Source organism: Capsicum annuum, chromosome 10 (assembly GCF_002878395.1).
Source record: "Capsicum annuum cultivar UCD-10X-F1 chromosome 10, UCD10Xv1.1, whole genome shotgun sequence".
NCBI lineage: Eukaryota > Viridiplantae > Streptophyta > Magnoliopsida > Solanales > Solanaceae > Capsicum > Capsicum annuum.
This window is the reverse complement of record NC_061120.1, coordinates 154,545,258-154,564,121: the sequence shown is the minus strand read 5'-3', so window position 1 is coordinate 154,564,121 and position 18,864 is coordinate 154,545,258. Positions and strand designations below refer to the sequence as shown.

The following is an 18,864-nucleotide window of genomic DNA, read 5'->3' as shown; positions in this document are numbered from 1 at the left end:
AATTCTCTTACTACTGAAATTGATTCAAGACCTAGAGTTTTAAAATTTGAGTCCTTGACTAAGATTAGATGGTAAATACAACCCTTAGATATCATCTTTTGTGCCTTAAGATATGAAACAACCTAACCCTTAAGCACTGAAATACTACCCCTCCATCTAATAACTAGTTCATTAGGGAATTAGAATTGAATGAATTTATTTCTGTAATCAATTGAGGCATAACGTGAGTGGAGCCAATCCATGCCGAGAATGACATAAAAATCAGTCAAATCTATCTTTACAAGATCAACTAAAGTAACTTTTTGAGACACTGTGATTGGGAAATTTCTGTATACCTGTGTAACACCCCATACTTTTACCTAGCTTAAATTCATCCCAAAAATATTAAAGACTTGCTTTAAATAAGACTACACTTTTATTCCTATTGAATATTCAAGATTATGACTTTTTGTTGTGTGGAAAATTGAATAAGCTTTCCATCGATACCAAATTCGCCCAAATCCGACACCCGGGCAAAAAGTTAGAGCCATTTTAGTAAGACAATGTACCACCTGAGCCATCAGTGCATCACAGAGCCAGCCAAAATAGCAATTGTCAAAAACCAGTGAGAATTTATGATATTGGCACTTTGTGCCAAGGCTCAATTTTATAATTGTACTTTTCCAGTGTTTCGACGTGATACAACTGCGTCGTGGTGAGGTTCTAAGTCGCGTCCAAGGTGGCAATGCGATTGTACCGCATCGCACCACCATGCAATTTCTCAGTCATCATTTTCCAATGGCCTAATGCAAGAGTGGCGCATCGCGCTAGGGGTCCAGATCAGGAAAATTTCATGAAATATTAAAGTTACGCCCAGGGTTAAAACAGTCTTTTCTAATGATTTTATTCCCCCCAGATGTGGGATTAAGCCCTTAAAATGTTTAAACCCTTTATTAATCACTTTTTCCCCAAAATCAAAAGGTATTTCTCTCTCAATAAAATAAACCCTAGTTCAAGAATCAAGGTCAATCCTCAAGAATCTCTCCAAGAACCTTCAAGAACTCTTCTTCTCAGGTATGTTAGGTGTTCATCTATGGTTTTTCTTTTCACCCATAGAGTTAAAGAATCCCTTTTAAAATATACAAGATCTCAGATTTATGATTTCCATGTTTGAATTAGATTGAATTCATGTTCATGATAGTGGTTGGGTTTCAATCCATGATATAAGTGCAAGTTTCATGAAATTGAATAGCATGTGTGGTAAATATGTGATTATCTTAATAAACCCTTGAATTTACAAAGTGATTAATGTGTATATGATGTTAATTGGGTTTTAATCCATGATTATTATATGATTCATAAAATTAGATTAGTATTTTTATGGGGAATTATATGAATTGCATGCTAAACCCATAGAATTGCAAATTGGGCATTGTAGTTGCCATGTTTATATGTTATCCATGACTATGTGCATAAAGTTGTGCTCCCCAAGTGTTTGATAGAATTTCTATGTGAATAAAGTGATGAAATCATGATATGTTAGTTTATGAACAAGATTATGCCCTACAAGTGTTTGATAAAATGCTTATGTGAATTGACTAGTGAAGGTATGACATGTTTTTTTGTGATTCCATCCATGTACAAGTTAATGCATTACAAGTGTTTGATAAAATGTCTCTATGAATGAAATATGTCCAAGTGAACATTGTTATGTTATTCAAGATGATGCTTTGCTTTACTTTTCATGCTATCGAGTCCTGGGGGTATATAATACTCAACAATTTAGCTATTTATCTAGAGCCAGTGTCAGTTACAGAATAGTATCAGACATGTCATGATCAGTAGTACTCTCAGTCTATTACAGAACTCAGTAGAATTCAGTCAGTTATAGAAATTAGGAAAACTCAATAATCTCAGTATCAATCCAGTCTAGTTCTGTATACTCAGTTCAGTGTCTTTTAACTGGGAGTAGGATTTAACACCGAGCGAGCCTAGGGATAGGGGAAGACCCGATAGTTAGGATTGGGTCCCTAGAAGCAATCCCTAAGCTCCAGAACTACATAGCCAGTGTAGGTTATGAGATGTCACCCGTTAGATAGGACTGGCATACTCAGGGATCACCCGCAAGATTAGGACTGATCTCAGGGGTCACCCGTTAGTTAGGGATGACTCCATAGCAGTTGTCTTTACTCGTGGAATGGTACTGACACCCTTCCAATTGGTGTTACAGATTGGACCCCAGCTTAGTTATCTTATCTCATTTGGGGCATATAGGTTAGATATTTACATCCTATAGTTTTAGTTTTAGTCTTCAGTTTAGTACTCAGCTCAGTTATACAGAATTAGGACTGTCAAACAAAGTCAATCATTATCAGTAATTCAGTTAGCAGTAATTTCAGATATTAGTTATATAGTTAGCAGAACTCAGTACTTAGCTTCAGAAAAGTTCAGTTACAGTATACACGTACTCTTATGTCCAGCTACTCTATATCATTTAGTCAGTTATTGTTCATGTATATGAACCCTTGCATTCAGCATTACCTCATCAAGCATACCAGTATATTCCCACGTATTGACACATACTTTCTTGTGCTATGATATTTTATATCATAGGTTCGGATGCTCAGGTTCCTGACTACGCTTAGCCAGATTCAGCCAGCAGTAGCAGATTTAGCAGTGAGTCCTCATCTATCAAGGATATGCTTTTATTTTAGTACTTTAGCTTAGCAGTATTTTAGTAGATGAAGTTAGTTAGTAGATGGGTTAGCTTGTGGTCCTTCGAGGTCGCAAGCACCGTGTGATGACTAGGGGGTAGTCCCAGGTCATTACAACCCATCTAGCTACAATAGACTTAGCCACTGGGGTAAACTCCAAGAAAGGATCTACCGATATTTTGGGACTGACACCAAAGTCTACAGCTATATAAGGAGTCAGAAAGGAAAGTGAAGCTAAGGGGTCTAGTAATACATAAACATGAGGATGAAAGATTTGCAACGTACCCATAACCACATCAGGAGAAATCTTCTGCTCATGATGAGTCTGGAGAGCATATATTCTGTTCTAGCGCTACCCACTAGTCGCACTAGAAGTAGCACCCTGCTGAGTCGGATGACCTGCTGGTGCTGCTGAAGAATTAGTCTGGCCTTGTTGGCAATCATTTCTACCTCTCCACATTTCTAAAAGGGACTTTCTTACCCTGTTGCCTAATTTTCCACACCTAAAATGCACATCACTGCTTGACCTACACTTACTCTGATAATTCTTACCATATTTCCTATAAAGCAGGTTAGTTCTTCCACTATTCACACTACTTTAGGACAGAGAGCCTAACGTTCTATCCCAACTATCCTGCCTAATCTTTGGCACTGGTGCACTCGCTGAAGATGGAGCTGGTGCTAAAAATTTCTAATGGAAGTGGGATCGATTATCGCCTTCCGACCTTGGTTGAGAAAAATTAAAACTACCTATTCTGGCCCTCTTATTCTCTCTCTCCTTTTCTCTTTTAGCTTCTCCTCCTCAATCTGCTAAGTTTTAACCATAAGTCTAGACAAGTTCATCTCCTTAATCAACATGGTGGTCCTACACTCCTTGACCATACTATCAGATACACCAAATACAAACTTACTCATTCTAGACCTATTGTAAGCCACCATAGTAGGATCATACCTCGATAACTGAGTGAACCTAAGTGAGTAATCCTTCATGCTCATACTACCCTACTTTAAGTTTATGAACTCTTGAGCCTTATCTTCCTTCAACTCTAGTGGGAAGAACCTATCTAAGAAAGTCGTGTCAAACTCCTCCCACTCCATAGGCCCTTCCTTAACACCTCCGTCCTCCTTCTACTGCTTGAACCAGGTATGAGCTACTCCCCACAACTGGTAAGCACCTAAGTTTGCACTCTTAATTGAAGTTACACTCATGATGTCTATCACTTTTTGCACTCTATCCAGAAACTCTTATGGATCCTCTAGCTACAACCGTATTCAGCATCATATTGGCTTGGGTAATAGTCTATTGATTGTTCTAAGAAGTTACGGAATAGGCTAAGGCTATAAAAGCAGCCCTAGACTTAGTATGAGAAACATGGTTATTTTGGGGATCTTTTTGAACTGGTGGTAGTGTGGGATGATCCCCGTTCTTTCTGCCATTGGTTCGTCTAGGAGGCATTATTTGTAAGTGAAATAAAAGATGAGTTAGAAAGAGGAATTCAATAGAGCTCATGCTCTTGCGCATGACATGAATACAGAAAGAAGGGAAACTTTTGCTAAAAATATCTCATAGCCCCTTGTCATTCACACCCATGCATAAGACTCTACTCAATGCATCTTTTAGACTTCCTAGAACACTTTAAAATCTTAGGCCCTGATACCAAGTTTTGTCATGTACCCAAGGCTACCCCTTAGTCGAGACACGGTGCTTACGATAATCTGGTACCTATTAGAGCACTAAATAATATAATAATAAAAACCATATGTGCAAAAGATAACCGATAAGATATTGTAATAAAAACACTGGAATATAATCCAACATATCTAAAATAATCAAATAGAATAAGACATAATGAATGTTTATCTCGTCTACAACAATTGATAAAAACTAAAAACTGACTAACTATCTAACTATGTAAAAACCTCTAAGAATCATAAGGAGTTGATGGGACCCAACTAACTCTGATTGACTGAACATAAATAACTACTAAAATAATGGTAAAATATGTCATGTCCTCGATGGAAGAGGACTTACCACTACTGCTGCTGGGTGGTCCGAGACTATCTAAGAATGGCGGGAAACTAAGAGTTTGAACCTTTGTTATAAGACAACATAGAGAAAGAGAAGAATATGCGAGCAATACTTTGAATATACTGGTATGTGAGATAATGACTAATAAAAAAACATAAGACAATTGAATATGGATGCATGGATATGTAACTGAGAATGGAAGACCAAGCATAAATATATATATATATATATATATATATATATATATACATACACATAGATATATACATGTATATTGAAATAATCTAAAATTTGAATGACTGAAATCTGAAATCTGTCAACTTGTTCATGCAAACCTGAACTGATCTATTCTGAAGACTACAATGAGACTATGGAAGCTGACTATAATTGATATGCCCCAATATGAGCTATTAGGGTCAAACCTATAACCCCATTTGGAAGGGTTCTAGTACCTTTCCAGGGATACCAAAACATGACTGACGATTGGATCCACAAGTCTAATGTCTCGAAGGATAAGGGTGTCATACCTAACTGACGGGGGACCCCTCATATTCTACGATGGTGCCATAGGTCTAGAAATTAGGGACTGCTACTAAAAACTCATGCCTAACTGACGGGGAGCTGTCATCCCTGAGTTCACTCGATGCTAAGTGTTACTCCCAACTGAATGACACTAGTGTTATTAATTGTTTAACATGACGTGGTATTGTACTTATAAGTGCTCATCATGAACATGCTATTCTAAATATGATAATAAAAACCATGGTCGGACTAACTCATTACTTGAAACCAGAAATCATATAAGGACACATAGGTATTGGGTGTTCATAACCCGCCAACACTAAATAATTACAAATATATGATAATAACATTTAAACAATGATAGGAGATCCTAATTCAAAGACTTAAAAGATAGTAAATCCCAATAACTATTGAAATACATAAATTTAAATATGGGAATGTGTTAAACATGAGAAGACAACATATTTACATAGTTTAATTCATAAATTGATGAATCATCATGAAATCAAGGGTTAGTACATGGAAGATTGGAATTCGTAACATAAAATAACTTAAATATCATGGGAACACACGTTGGCATGGCTAGAATTTAATTTATCAAGAAGTTCATGGATTAACTTCATAAATTCCATGGATAATTTTGTAAAATAAGATAAAATTCATACTTTAAACTAGAAAGAGGGATTTTGGTCTCAATGGGTGAAAGTAACCCATTGATGAAAACCTCATATACCTTGAATTGCTTGACTTTTAAGTAAGACTTGAACTTTGAGTCTTGAGAGATAACTTGAGAGAAAACCCTAATCTTGATGTTCTTAAGGATGGAGAGGATTAATGACATTTAAACTAACTAGTAATAGCTAATAACACCTATTTAATGATTTAAGTTGGGGGGTAAGGGTTTGAGGTGAGAAAAAGACCAAATTACCCCTAGGAAAATTAAATAAAAATTATAGGACTTTTTAGTTAATGACTTAGTTGATAGCTTATCATCACCTTGTAGCTAAATTTGATCATATTATGGTTAAGGATGATAACAAGGTTGATATCTCGTCACTTAGTTGATGGTTAATCACCTCAAGTCGTCACCTTGTTGACCGATGAATATGCTTAGGTAAAATGAGCATAACTTTGCACTCTAATATTAGATTAAGGTGAAATCAGATGAGTTGGGTCAAAGACCTTTCATTTGATATATAGTAGGACAACTTAATCATTAATTATAGGAGATACACCCATCTAAATTGGACCCTAGTTGGAGCATCCGTTAAAACTCTATCAATAGAAAAGTCCTCAACTCGTCTTTGAGTTAAGAGGTTTTTATGACCTTGATTCATATACAAAGATATTTCCATATTATGGTATTGATAATCACACATATATACATAGATTAATTTGGTTTAGGTCTGTATACATAGGAATAACAGTTTGAATTCTAGCCCAAAAATGTGGGGTGTTACATATTGTCAGTGTTAATAGAGACTTCATATATAGACAGTTAAAGATATTGAATGTAGTTTTAGTTTACCTTCTTTTAGATTATAGTGTTGTAAACTTTGATCAATAATGTACTAAAACAACTCATCTTATTATTATGCTTTTGCTCAGTTAATCTAGATTTTATATATGTCTTAATTGATTTCTCAAGTAGTATGCCAGTAACATTGGTTAGCTTGTGATTAATTGTGGTTTTAAGCACCATATTATAACTAGGGGTAGTCTCGAGTCATGACAAACTTGGTTTCAGAGCGCAAGGCATTTAGGAAATATTGAGGAATGGTATAGAGACGTCTGTACTTTTCTTTGAGAGGCTACAAGGCATTTAGGAAATATTTTCTTTCTTTCATATTTCAGATTATCCAGTAAAATATTTGCTTATAAACTTATACAGATTCTTGTATTACTCTATTCCTGTTGATTATGCCTATTTTTGAGGTAATAGAATTAGTCAACCTTAAATTCCTTTTGATAGAGTTTTTTCAGACAGCCCCCATAGAAAATTATGAGATTGCACGCAGTGTTAAAAGGATCCCATCGGTGCCTTTAAGTTCCAAACTTTGAAAGAGCTCATTCTTGTAATGAAAATTGTGCATTAAATAAAAGTTAGATGTGCCCTCAAATCCCTTCTTAGAATCTTATGGAAGCTTGTCCTAGAGTTAGAAACATGAGCCTTAGAAATAGTAAAATAGGGATAGTGTTAAGCTAAATTTAGTAGATTATGCATCCATGGAGCCAAAAAGCTATTGTGTAGATTATATAATAGAGCTTTGAGAGAGATTTACCAATTAAGTGGACTTAGAGTATGTTAGTGCTTCAGCCAGGATCGAGATTATGCAGTGACCCAAAAGATAAAGAAGCTTGTTAATGTTAAGTATGTTCATAAAATCTTGAGTGGGTTAGTGTTTCATGATTCTCATCTAGTAATAGTAAGTTAGTATAGTTCATTAAAAGTTTTAGGGATATCCATGTTAAGTGTTAGAATATAAGTTTAAATTATGGATGATTAAGCTATTGAAAGAAGAATTCTGAATTCAGGAAGGAAAAATTGTGAACTCAGGGTATTGTGATAATTTAGAAAGTTTGAAGTTAATAAGCATTTAAGTTATTGTGATAACTATTGAGATAGAAATTTTAGAGTTGTATCTCCGAAAGAAGTACTAGCAGTGTATTTTACACTTTCAGGTATAATCTTTCAGAAGGAGTTTAGTATTTTGTGTACTATTATATCTCAAACTCTAGAGTAGAGCGATTACAGTTCAGTTTATAGTTTTTTGTAGAGGTCCATAGACTTATAATGATAGATTAATCTAACGGAGAGATGATAGAACAAGGAACCAAGTTAGGTTTTCAGATTCTAGTAGTAATGCTAGTAAGTTCTAGAACAACACTAGGGGAGGAAGATACCCGACCCATTCTTATCTTAGTACAATTTTTTGTACTTCGGTCATTATGACACTCTACTCATGCCTTACATATCATATAAATGATCATAGCTTATATTCATGCACTTTATACAGAATCATGTGCACTCCTAGTTCCTAGTATAAGGAGTAACAATTCAAATAGAAGTACAATTCATATTCCATGAATTTATGAATTCTAATCTCAAGTCATACATCTCATGATTCATGTACTCATATTTTACAGTATGTTCAGTTTCAGGTATTCATGACACATCTTTAATGACTAGTGATATCATGCTATGCCATGTATGTTCTCAGTTTAGATCTCTTGCACAAGTTTATTCCAATTACATTTTAATCCTTAGGCCTCAGTTACATGTCAAATTCATGAAAATCCTTCAGTCAAGATTTCACAGTATCCTTTATATACCAGACCCTCTTGTCTAGTTCTTCAATGACCATTCTAATGCTTTAATGGTGATGTTGTTGGTAGTTGAGTGATAGTCTTGAATAATTTCTTGATATACTTTTAGATGATGACTTATGGTGGTTAGGCACTCTTTTAGAACATAAGTTTGATTGATTAAGGCTAGTATGGCCATGTTAGTGATAGAGATTTGTATCTTTGAGTTAGGCTTGAAGAGTGTAAGAGAATGTAACTAGACTTGGCCTCTAGTGACCAATTATTGTCTATCCTTAAGAGAGTTAGAAAATTTCATCTAGTTAAGTGTGGTAGGTTCGTAAGAAAGAACACGGTGGAAGAATGTTGCTAAATTTTAGAATTATCAGTTAAGCAGTATTAGTCCTAACCTTACTTTTAGCCTAAGATATTTCCTTTCCATGATATTTAACTTCAGACCAGAGGTGTCCCATGTTCAACTCTAAGTCACTCCTATTCTACAAGCTCAGACTAGCAGACTTGGATGTTCAAACCATGTTATAATCCTTATTTAGATATCTTACTCAGATCATGCCCAAAATTCTTCCCTTCCTTATTCTATTAGAACTTCTAACAAGAAGTGTTGAAGGTAACAAATATTTTTTTCTCAATGTCTTAGAAATTTCTTGTCTTTATCTATCACTTTACATTTCTACATATATGTTCATGCTAGGGATGCTTCAGTTGATTTATAAAACTCTTAGTATGAGTCCGTCTATATAGCCAGTAATTTAATTTAGTTATCAGACAGACAAACTCGTAAGTTTATATCTTTTCATCTAGTCTTACTATCATGAGTTTCATGTATATTCCTATTACATGAGGTTCTTTATCTCCATTCATTCTATGAGTTAACTCAATTGAGTCCTTACTCCAAGTCTAAATCATTCCCAATCATACAGGTACCAAGATTTAGAAATCAGTATCATATTAGTTATTCAACTTCAGAGCTAATGAAAGTTTTAGTTGGAAATTTAGTAATCATGTCCATATTAAGCTATTATAATTCTCTTTTAGGTATTAAAGCTCTTTTCCTATCCTTTCAACCAAGTCAATTTTCATTTGAGAACGAATGATCCCCGGGGGGATATTGTAACACCCAAAAAATTCAAGTCAATATTAGAACCATGATTCAAGTACATGCAAAATAAAAAATTATTTTTTAATATTTTTATAAGTTATTTAGATATATATTAAGACCACAAACAACTCCTAGCTTATAGACAAGTCAAAATATCTCTTACCGATTGAATTCTTGTGAAGAATATTGTTATAGTCAAAATAAAACAAGCATAAATTTTATATTACTTATAAATTTTACAATCAAGACTCACCAAAAGATATATAATTTAATTAGCTTTCCCATGCCTCAATTTTATCCATAATCCGATAACAAAGTAAAAGGTTATGGCCAATTTACTGAAGCACTGTCAAAGCTATTAGTGACGATGACTCGTGTCAGGTCACTACGAGTCGTAGAGTGACTCATTGTAACAGTAGTGGGGACCAAAATTTGAGTCTCAGATGATGAATCAGGCCATTACTCATCCCTAGAACCTATGGATCATCACCAAACACATCGGACTGAACTAACAACTTTTCAGATGGTTTTAAGGGGTTATTTGGCCTTTTCCCACTCTTTTAATACAAAAACTACGCCATTTCAGTTGTTAAAAGAGTTATAAATCTATATAATAATCCTAAAACCCTCATTATTTTCCCCAAACTCATTCTAAGTCATAAAATCAAATGATTCAACTCTCAAACAAGACTAATCCTAGGGGTTTTCTCAAAGCCAGATTCCCAAGGCTTTAGTCCAAGATTTCATTAATCCACTTATGTAGGTATTTAATAAGGAATTGGGATTCCTTTCACCATTATTCCCAAAGAACTTATCTTTTAACCTCAAGAATTTAGTATTATTGAGCTTTTTAATATATCAGTTTATATTCTGTTAATAGTAGTACTTAGCACCGAGCGGACACAAGGATGGAGGCTCATCCATTAGTTAGGCTGACACCATTAGTAGAAGTTATTAAGTTCCAAAACTATGGTGCCACCATAGGTTCTAAAGGGTCACCCATTCGACCATGATTGACACCTTAGTCCTTTTGGATATCGTTTTCTAGCTTAGAGCGTATGGGGTATTACACTAGCGCTCTTATCCACCTAATAACTTAGCTGCAATTCATTGCTTCAACACTAGTCCTCATGCATTTATATCACAATTATCCACTAAAAATTTTTCCATAGATTATTAACCTAAGATTTTCCACACATCAAATCAAGCCTATGAATTTACTCCCACACATCTCGCATCACTATTCTCGAGCAAACATTCTTATCACCACAATCAACATTAATAGTTCAAGGTTAACATCTATTACCAATCATGAATTACCAATTAAACATCCCATATACTGTACTAGTCAATCAAAACATATAACAAATTGATCAATTTAAACTCTTTATTCCACTTAACTATGGCCTACAAGTACATCTTCATAAGATTACTATGACACCCTAAGCTTGCCTATATATCTCCTCACCTTCTAGACTAGCTTACAACTGCTAGCTAAAAAGACCAAGGGACTCTCTGTGTAGTATAACCATATAATCAAGATAGTCGATCGTAATCTTAACATAACCCATTACGGTCTATTAGCATATTCTCCTTCCTCACATTATATCTACATATCCAGGCATACTTTTAAACTACCTTCACAATTCTATAAATACCACTAAGTCGCCCCTTTAAGGTTTCCCCAAGTGAATGAAAAATCTATAAATTATTAGCCAGTCATAAGAGCATACCACCCCCTTAAATCACTTAAAGACTACATGAATACAACTACATTATTTACTCAGAAGCTACCCCCACTCTGACTTCTAAACTTATGACTTTATATCACTAACCTTGGGATCATATTACTATTCATAGGTCATAACACCCCAATTTATACTACCTTTCAGGTGGAAATACTATCTCAATATTCAGATACATACTTTCCCCTGTCCAAAATAAAGTTTTTTTAAAAAAGGACTGAATACGCCTCTAATCTCAAGCTGAAATACATGATTCATGAAGATAGAGGTATACCCTTGAATCCATACACTTTGATGCACTAACGGACTCCTTTCAAGTCCTTGTGCCATTTCACAACCTTTTAATGACTTAATAAAAAAGGACCACATAATTAAGAATCTAAGCTTTTGCACTTTATTGCCTCGATAATGACTCATAGCCCACGATGTTAAAGAAAGAAAGAAATTTGGATAACTTTCATATGGAAAATACTATTGCAAAATCTAGGGTATGAAAGAATCATAAAAATACTAAATAACTCGTAGCCTCCCCCTTATAAGTGTGGCACACTACACAGCCATAAAAGGGACTCTACTCAACACAACTTTATGGACACCCACTCTAATACCAAGCTTGTTACGACCCGAACCTAGGCCTGTCCATGACGGTAAATCTCAAGCCCACCATGGATCAGAGACACCTTAAACTTACCTCAAGAGCACCATAAATATAAATAGCAGGAGTTAACCAAAATAGCAATAAAAAGGATAGATAAACCAAGTGATAATTCTAAGAATCAAAATGAACAACCAACATAATACTTGTCCATAACTAAACTAAGAATACCTAACTAAGTTGTGACATGCCCCCAACTATTGTAAAAAGGAATACATAATTCCCAAAATATGAAAATAAACCTAATGAAGTGACAGGGCTTTCCAAATGTTAGTCTTACCACTTCACAACAACTCAATCGATGTACCACACTACCTAACATTGACCCTACATTATGAAATAATGCAGCATCTAGGGACAGTCAGTGGGGCGAGCACTAGCATGTAACTCGAGAAAAAGGGACAGAGTAGTGCACTTATAAAAAAATAGTCAAAACTATATGCACAATATATATATAGGATTCCAGGATAGGGACAAGGTCCATGAGAATGAGAGTTTAAAATATTAACCTAAAATATGTAGCTTGATCCATCCTAAAGGCACACATGGTTTATATGGGTCCAGTTCCCCCTACGGAAGGGCCCAATACGTGTTAGCCATATGTACTGAGGAAACTGAGGAAAGGATAAAGACACCAAGGAGATAGACATCCAAAATATAATGTGTGAACCAAGCACACAACCATAGACTCCCATGATGGCAAATGTGGTTTCCAGTGTTGGTCCCCCCAGGACCTACACCTTCACGGTGAGCTACATAATTTCCTTTAAGCTTAAATAAAAATAGTTTGCACATAAACCCAATCATAAACCAATGATTCTTTATTAAGGCATTTACCAACCAATTATCATCATACCAATATGCTTTCACGATTATATAATTATGCCAAACCAATCTATATAACCATTTGACTCCTAAGTTTCATTTAAAATTCAAACTATGGCCACCAAAGAACTTCAATTTTATCCATTTATCCTTTAATTCAATGCGATGTTTTCAAAAGATAATTTAAATTATGTAATTATCCAAATTCAAGATCAAGTTTACAAGGTGTGTTGAGGTTAATTCCATTACCAAGCTAAAAATCCATCAATTTGGAAAAATCATGTCATCCATTCCATTCAATATCATAATGGATTAATTTAGTCCTATAAACCATCAATTAAAACATGAATAATCCACTTAAAACAAAGAATAAGAAATTCAAGTGTTAACCACCAAAAACACTCAACCTAAGTTCAAAACCATCATTCAAAACACATGAATATTGAGTAAATAAATTCCATAATGTAAATATATAAGTTAGGGATGAGAAAAATTCCTTTTATATGAACCAAATTTGTGACACCTTAAATTTGAGCCTTGGATGTTGAACCTTGAGAAGAAACCCTAGTTTTATTTCTTTTGAGAGTTGAGAGAAGAAAGAACGATGAGAAACTAATATCTAATTAGTAAATAGAGTTTAAAGAGTGATTTAAGTTATGGGGATAGGGTTTGTGGTGAGAAAACTACCAAAATACCCCTAAAAAAATAAAAAAAAATTATAGGGATTCTTCAGTTGACAACTAGGTTGACAACCCGTCAGTTTGGTAATAGCTCATCAACTTAGTCATCAATATCTAGCTAATTTTGACATTTAATTGGTAAGGTTGACCACTTGGGTTGACGGCTCATCACCTAGTTGATGGCTCGTCGACTTAGTAGTCACCTTCTGGCAGAAAGATACTTCCAAGTAAAAGGAGCATAACTTTCTACTCCAATATCAAATTAAGGTGAATATAGAGAGGTTGGAAACAAGACTTGAAGACCTTTCATTTGGTATATAATAGTCTACCTATCTTATTATATTCTAGAAGTAATAGTCATTGGAAGTTTACCCAAGTAGGAGCATCTACTAAAACTCAATCGATAGAAAAGTTCTCAACTCGCCTTTGAGTTAGGAGATTTTCATGATCTCAATTCATCTTCAAAGATGTTCACATACTATATAATTGATCATCACACTTAGATTAACATAAAATCATTAGTTTTGGTCCATACACGTAGAACAACGGTTCGAATTCTAGTCCAAAAATGTGGGGTGTTACATGAAATCATTCTTGATAAGTCAAACTAGTGGAGATTCTTGAAGTACCTACTGAAGGGATCAGATCCTTGGAAAATTTATTTCCTACTCCTTAATTTGTAAAGGAAATTGGAAGATTTGGTGGGTTGACTAGTGTTGGGGTACTCAAAAAGTAACTCAAAGGAGAATATCAGTTACCTCTTGATTTTGTCAACAAAGTGTTATTGTATCATAGTGAAATTATGACTATAAAGGATAGGAAACATGGGATGGCTTATGGTAATCTGCTAAACAAGGTTTTTGAATTCTTCAAAGTGAAGTATGGAAAAAGAATGCTTGGTTATGTAAAGTAAACATTCACTATAACTACTTTGACAGAGTGTGAATATGTGGAAGGGAAAGTTAGGACCAAGTCTAAGTCACTAGTGTCAGATTTTATTGCTACATAGGACAAGCTGACTGCAGACTTGAAAGAGATGACTATTCTGTTGGCCAAATGCGATGCAAAGATTATCCAGTATATGGTCACAGTGTTGCAGACCTGGTACTATTGATGCTTTATTGGTACCTTCTCTTCGCTCATGTTGTTGAATATGATGAGTGTCTAAACCTGATCCTCTATTCCCTTTGCTCTATGTATCCTACCCCCGCCTTATTATATTTTCTTTCCCTTTTTATGGTTCTATGGCCAATGTGTACAGTTTTTTTATGCATCTTTATTTAAATATAATGTTTACGATTTTGTTCCAATAAATTATGAATGAAATAGTTTGTTGTGTCTACTATCTCTCCTTTCTTGTTTTGGCTTTGTTTATTTGTATTAGTGTTGCCGTAGTGATCATGAATTAACCTAGTGGGCACTTTACTTTACTTAATTTATAGTTATTACTTTTTATGATGCCAAAAGGGGGGATGCATGTTAATAATAGGTAGTCGATATATGATTAAGCCTTAGAAATGAAGAGAGGGTGAAGGGATCTGGTAAATAGGGGGAATGCAATCGAAGATGTTTGTTGGCTAAAAAGGGGAAATATAATTGGAGGGACCTCGTAGAAAGGAAAATTAGTTTGTCATCATCAGAAAAGGGGGAATATTACATATTGGGTTTTAATGATCACCAAATTAAATTATTTTTACGGACTTGATCCATGTTAAAATGGACCTGGTCTGTGATTCTCTGTCTATGGTTGAAGTCAACTTAGTACAACTATAAGGTTATACTTTTCTACAGCTAGTTCATGGCACTAGAACACCTCTACCAATGGGTTAATGCCTAGGTCTTGCTCTTTATTATATAAGACAAAAGTTATAATAGCAAAACCTAATTTTTAAAAAGCTCAAAAAATCTAATATTTCAAAGCAAAATTCATCCTCATTCAAAGAATACAACAAAAGGACCTGATTGAATTGTTGTACTTGTTATTTTATTAAATTTTGTGTCTTTGGTTCTTATGTCGTAAATCTACTCCTATGTCATAAAGGATAGTAGACATTGAACTTGTCTAGATCTTTAGGTTGTGTCTATTAGCTAGAGTTAGTTAGCCACATCAACTAAATTTTAATCAAGTTGGGCCCTCACTATTTACTTGGTGTTTTTCTTTGGTAGGGTTACCTAGGAGTGTCAACTAGAGTTATTTGATTTAAAGTGTGTAGTAGAGTTGCTACACAAGTGTGGGTAGAGTTGCTACAGAGTGTTGACTAGAGTAAGTCAATGTGAGGTGTAGTAGAGTTAATGCATTAGTCTTGTAATAGAGTTATTACAAGGAGTTAGGAATATTAAGGGTTTAATGCGTGTGTGATTACTGGAGTATGTAATCATGCTTTAGCTTGAAATTAGTGAAGTTGCAGGGAAATCCTATGTCGGTCATTGTTTTTTTCTTCCTTGAGTAAGGAGGTTTCCACTTAAACATTGTTATTGTTTACCTTTCTTACTGAACTTCTCTGTCAAGGGACCTGGACCCTTGACTCGCGGTGGACTCGTATAAGCCAACATAGGTCATTTTAATACACAAATTGGGCAACCCTAGTGATTAGATGCATCTTTGGGGAACATAATAGGGTTGCAGACGTGCTAGCAAGGGAGGATGCTCGGCGTATGCATTTTGGTGATCCTCTTGTTTTGGAAGTTCATCCAATGCATGTCGCAGAAGAATTGAGGGGAGACACTATAGAAACTACCGTTGCTAGGAAATTTTCAAAGAATCATAATATTAAAACTACTTGCCAATACTTGCGCCAAAACTCGTTTTTTTGCCACCCTCCCCCCTGCAAGCCTATTTTGTTACCAACTATTTAACTACTATTATATATGAAATCCAGCTTACAAAAAAAAGTTTCATCACCTAATACTATATTTTCTGTGTCTCGTGACATATTGTTTTAGTCCGTTTAAAATCGAATGTCACCTTTCGATTATTGAAAATAATTTTACTTTAAAATTTCTTTTTTACTTTTAATAAAAGGATTTATAACCATATAGTAACTAGTCAAATGAGTGTTTTGGTTCTCAACTTTCAAAAGTTCTTTTTTTTAATTAAACTTTCTATCAAGTTAATTAATTTCACGTAAATTAATACAGGAGAATATTATATTCTTAAAATATTTTGCAACTCATATGATCAATTATCTAATTTGGTACATGTAAGTGATTATTTCATTGGTAAACTCCCAAAAGAAAAGTGGAAAGTTAGAAAAACAAAAAAGGAAATAGAATAGGGAAAAAATAAAGTAAAGAATATCCTTCAAGTTAGGGTTGTTTTGGTAAGTTGACTAGAAGCAACTAGCTTCCTATTTTTATCATCCTCACATGAAACCTATTGCCCTCTTCTTCCTTTCAAAGTCCAATCTCTCTCCTTTTCTCTCTCTCTCTCCCCTCTATATATTTCTATACAAAAAACCTATATCGCTCACTAGAAAGAACGCAACAAAATATCTAATCAAAGCCATGATAATTAGCCACCACTATAGTTTGTAAATTGATTATCCGCTCTCAAATCTTTCCTCCAAAAATATATACAATGATTCCAAGTCCTCAAAAATCATCTATTTTACTCCAAAGAATGAATTCCAACAATACTACTAGTTGTAAACAACCCCACCAATCACTACAACGCCACACACCAATACCATGCACTGTAGAGGTACCAGATTCCGTCGTTAAATACCACACACATCTTGTGGGACCCAATCAGTGTTGCTCCGCGGCGATCCAACGAATCTCCGCGCTCGTATCCACCGTATGGTCCGTTGTCCGTCGGTTCGACAATCCCCAAGCTTATAAACACTTCGTCAAGAGCTGCCACCTCATCGATGGTGATGGTAACGTTGGCACTCTTCGTGAAGTCCGAGTCATCTCCGGGCTGCCAGCTGTTAACAGCACAGAAAGACTGGAAATACTTGACGAAGAGCGCCATGTTATTAGTTTTAGCGTAGTCGGTGGGGACCATCGACTCGCCAACTATCGGTCCGTTACTACTTTACATCCTGAACCTTCGGGTAATGGTACTATAGTTGTGGAGTCATACGTTGTTGATGTACCAAAGGATAATACTAAAGATGAGACGTGTGTTTTTGTTGATACTATTGTGAAATGTAACCTTCAATCGTTAGCGCAGATCGCTGAGAATTCTAACAGAGGAAAGGCTCCGTGAACTAATTGAGGTCGGTCAATGACACTTGTGAGTTGTGATGGATGATAATATGTATCAATCAAATTCGATGATGTTTTTTTGGAGTACGATTGATCTCAAGGTTGTCATCACTTGATGTTGAAGATAAGTTCGTGTTTAAAGAAAACTTGTTTTGCTACAGTGAATTAATTTCTGTCTATGTTTTTTCTCCCCTTTGTTGATAGGTTCTTTACTTCATAGTCACTACTGTGTTTTATATTTTCTGTAAAATTTTCAGCAAGGATATGAACACAACATTCTCTTTCAATGTTACTCTATTCCTTATTATAGAATCATATAAAATTGAAATTCATATAAGTTTCTAATATTCTCTTAATCAAATACTCGTGGTGCTTTGGTACTAACTAATAGTTTCAGTTCTTATTTTGGATATAGTCCATGGTAACGAAGGATATATATCATCAAGTTATTAGTAATGCAATGAAATACAAAAAAATAGAATATACTATGTTCAAAAAATCTAATTAATTAAGAGGATGAAGACGATGACGTGGCTTTCTGATTTGGCTGGTTATTTCAAGAATGAATTTAACAATGTAATTAAGAGGTAACTGTCAAGAGCGTAAAGTTATTAGTAATTGGATCAGAAGGACAAATGAATAATGATAAGCTAGAATGTGATGCAGATCTAGAAGCAATTAAATTATGTTAATTACAGGCCGGTCTCCATACGCTAAGATAACATTAAGTACAATATTGTGCCCATAATTTTCATTTTTGGTATATATACATATGTTCACAGTTAACCACTTAACTGCAACTCTTTTGTTTAGCAAATCACAGTGCTTTATTTGTTATGTTTTCCTGGTAATTTGGCCCAAGAAATTTAATGTTCATTAACTAGATAATTAAGGCTATTAAATATACATGGATAAAGTATAGTAACTACATTAAACTCTCGAGGCACAACAACAATATCATACATCCATCGCTACGACCGACCGCCGGCTACGACCTCCGGTCGCCGGCCCTCTCTCTCTCTCCCTACACTCTCTCCATCGCTAGCGCACCGGCCCCCGGTCCCCGGCGCCGTCGCTGACCTT

At 34.9% G+C, this 18,864-nt stretch overlaps 1 protein-coding gene across 1 annotated transcript; it reads left to right on the top strand.

The window, feature by feature from the left end:
* Positions 1–16,943: 16,943 nt before the first annotated feature.
* LOC124888049 (abscisic acid receptor PYL4-like) lies at positions 16,944–18,068 on the top strand. Its single transcript, XM_047398224.1, has one exon. It carries the CDS (start codon positions 17,150–17,152, stop codon positions 17,780–17,782), a length of 633 nt encoding a protein of 210 aa, XP_047254180.1. The 5' UTR covers positions 16,944–17,149; the 3' UTR covers positions 17,783–18,068.
* Positions 18,069–18,864: the final 796 nt, after the last annotated feature.

What these genes read in the sequence shown, in the direction of transcription:
- LOC124888049 (XM_047398224.1), top strand. Translation starts at nt 17,150, where the DNA reads ATGATTCCAAGTCCTCAAAAATCATCTATTTTACTCCAAAGAATGAAT.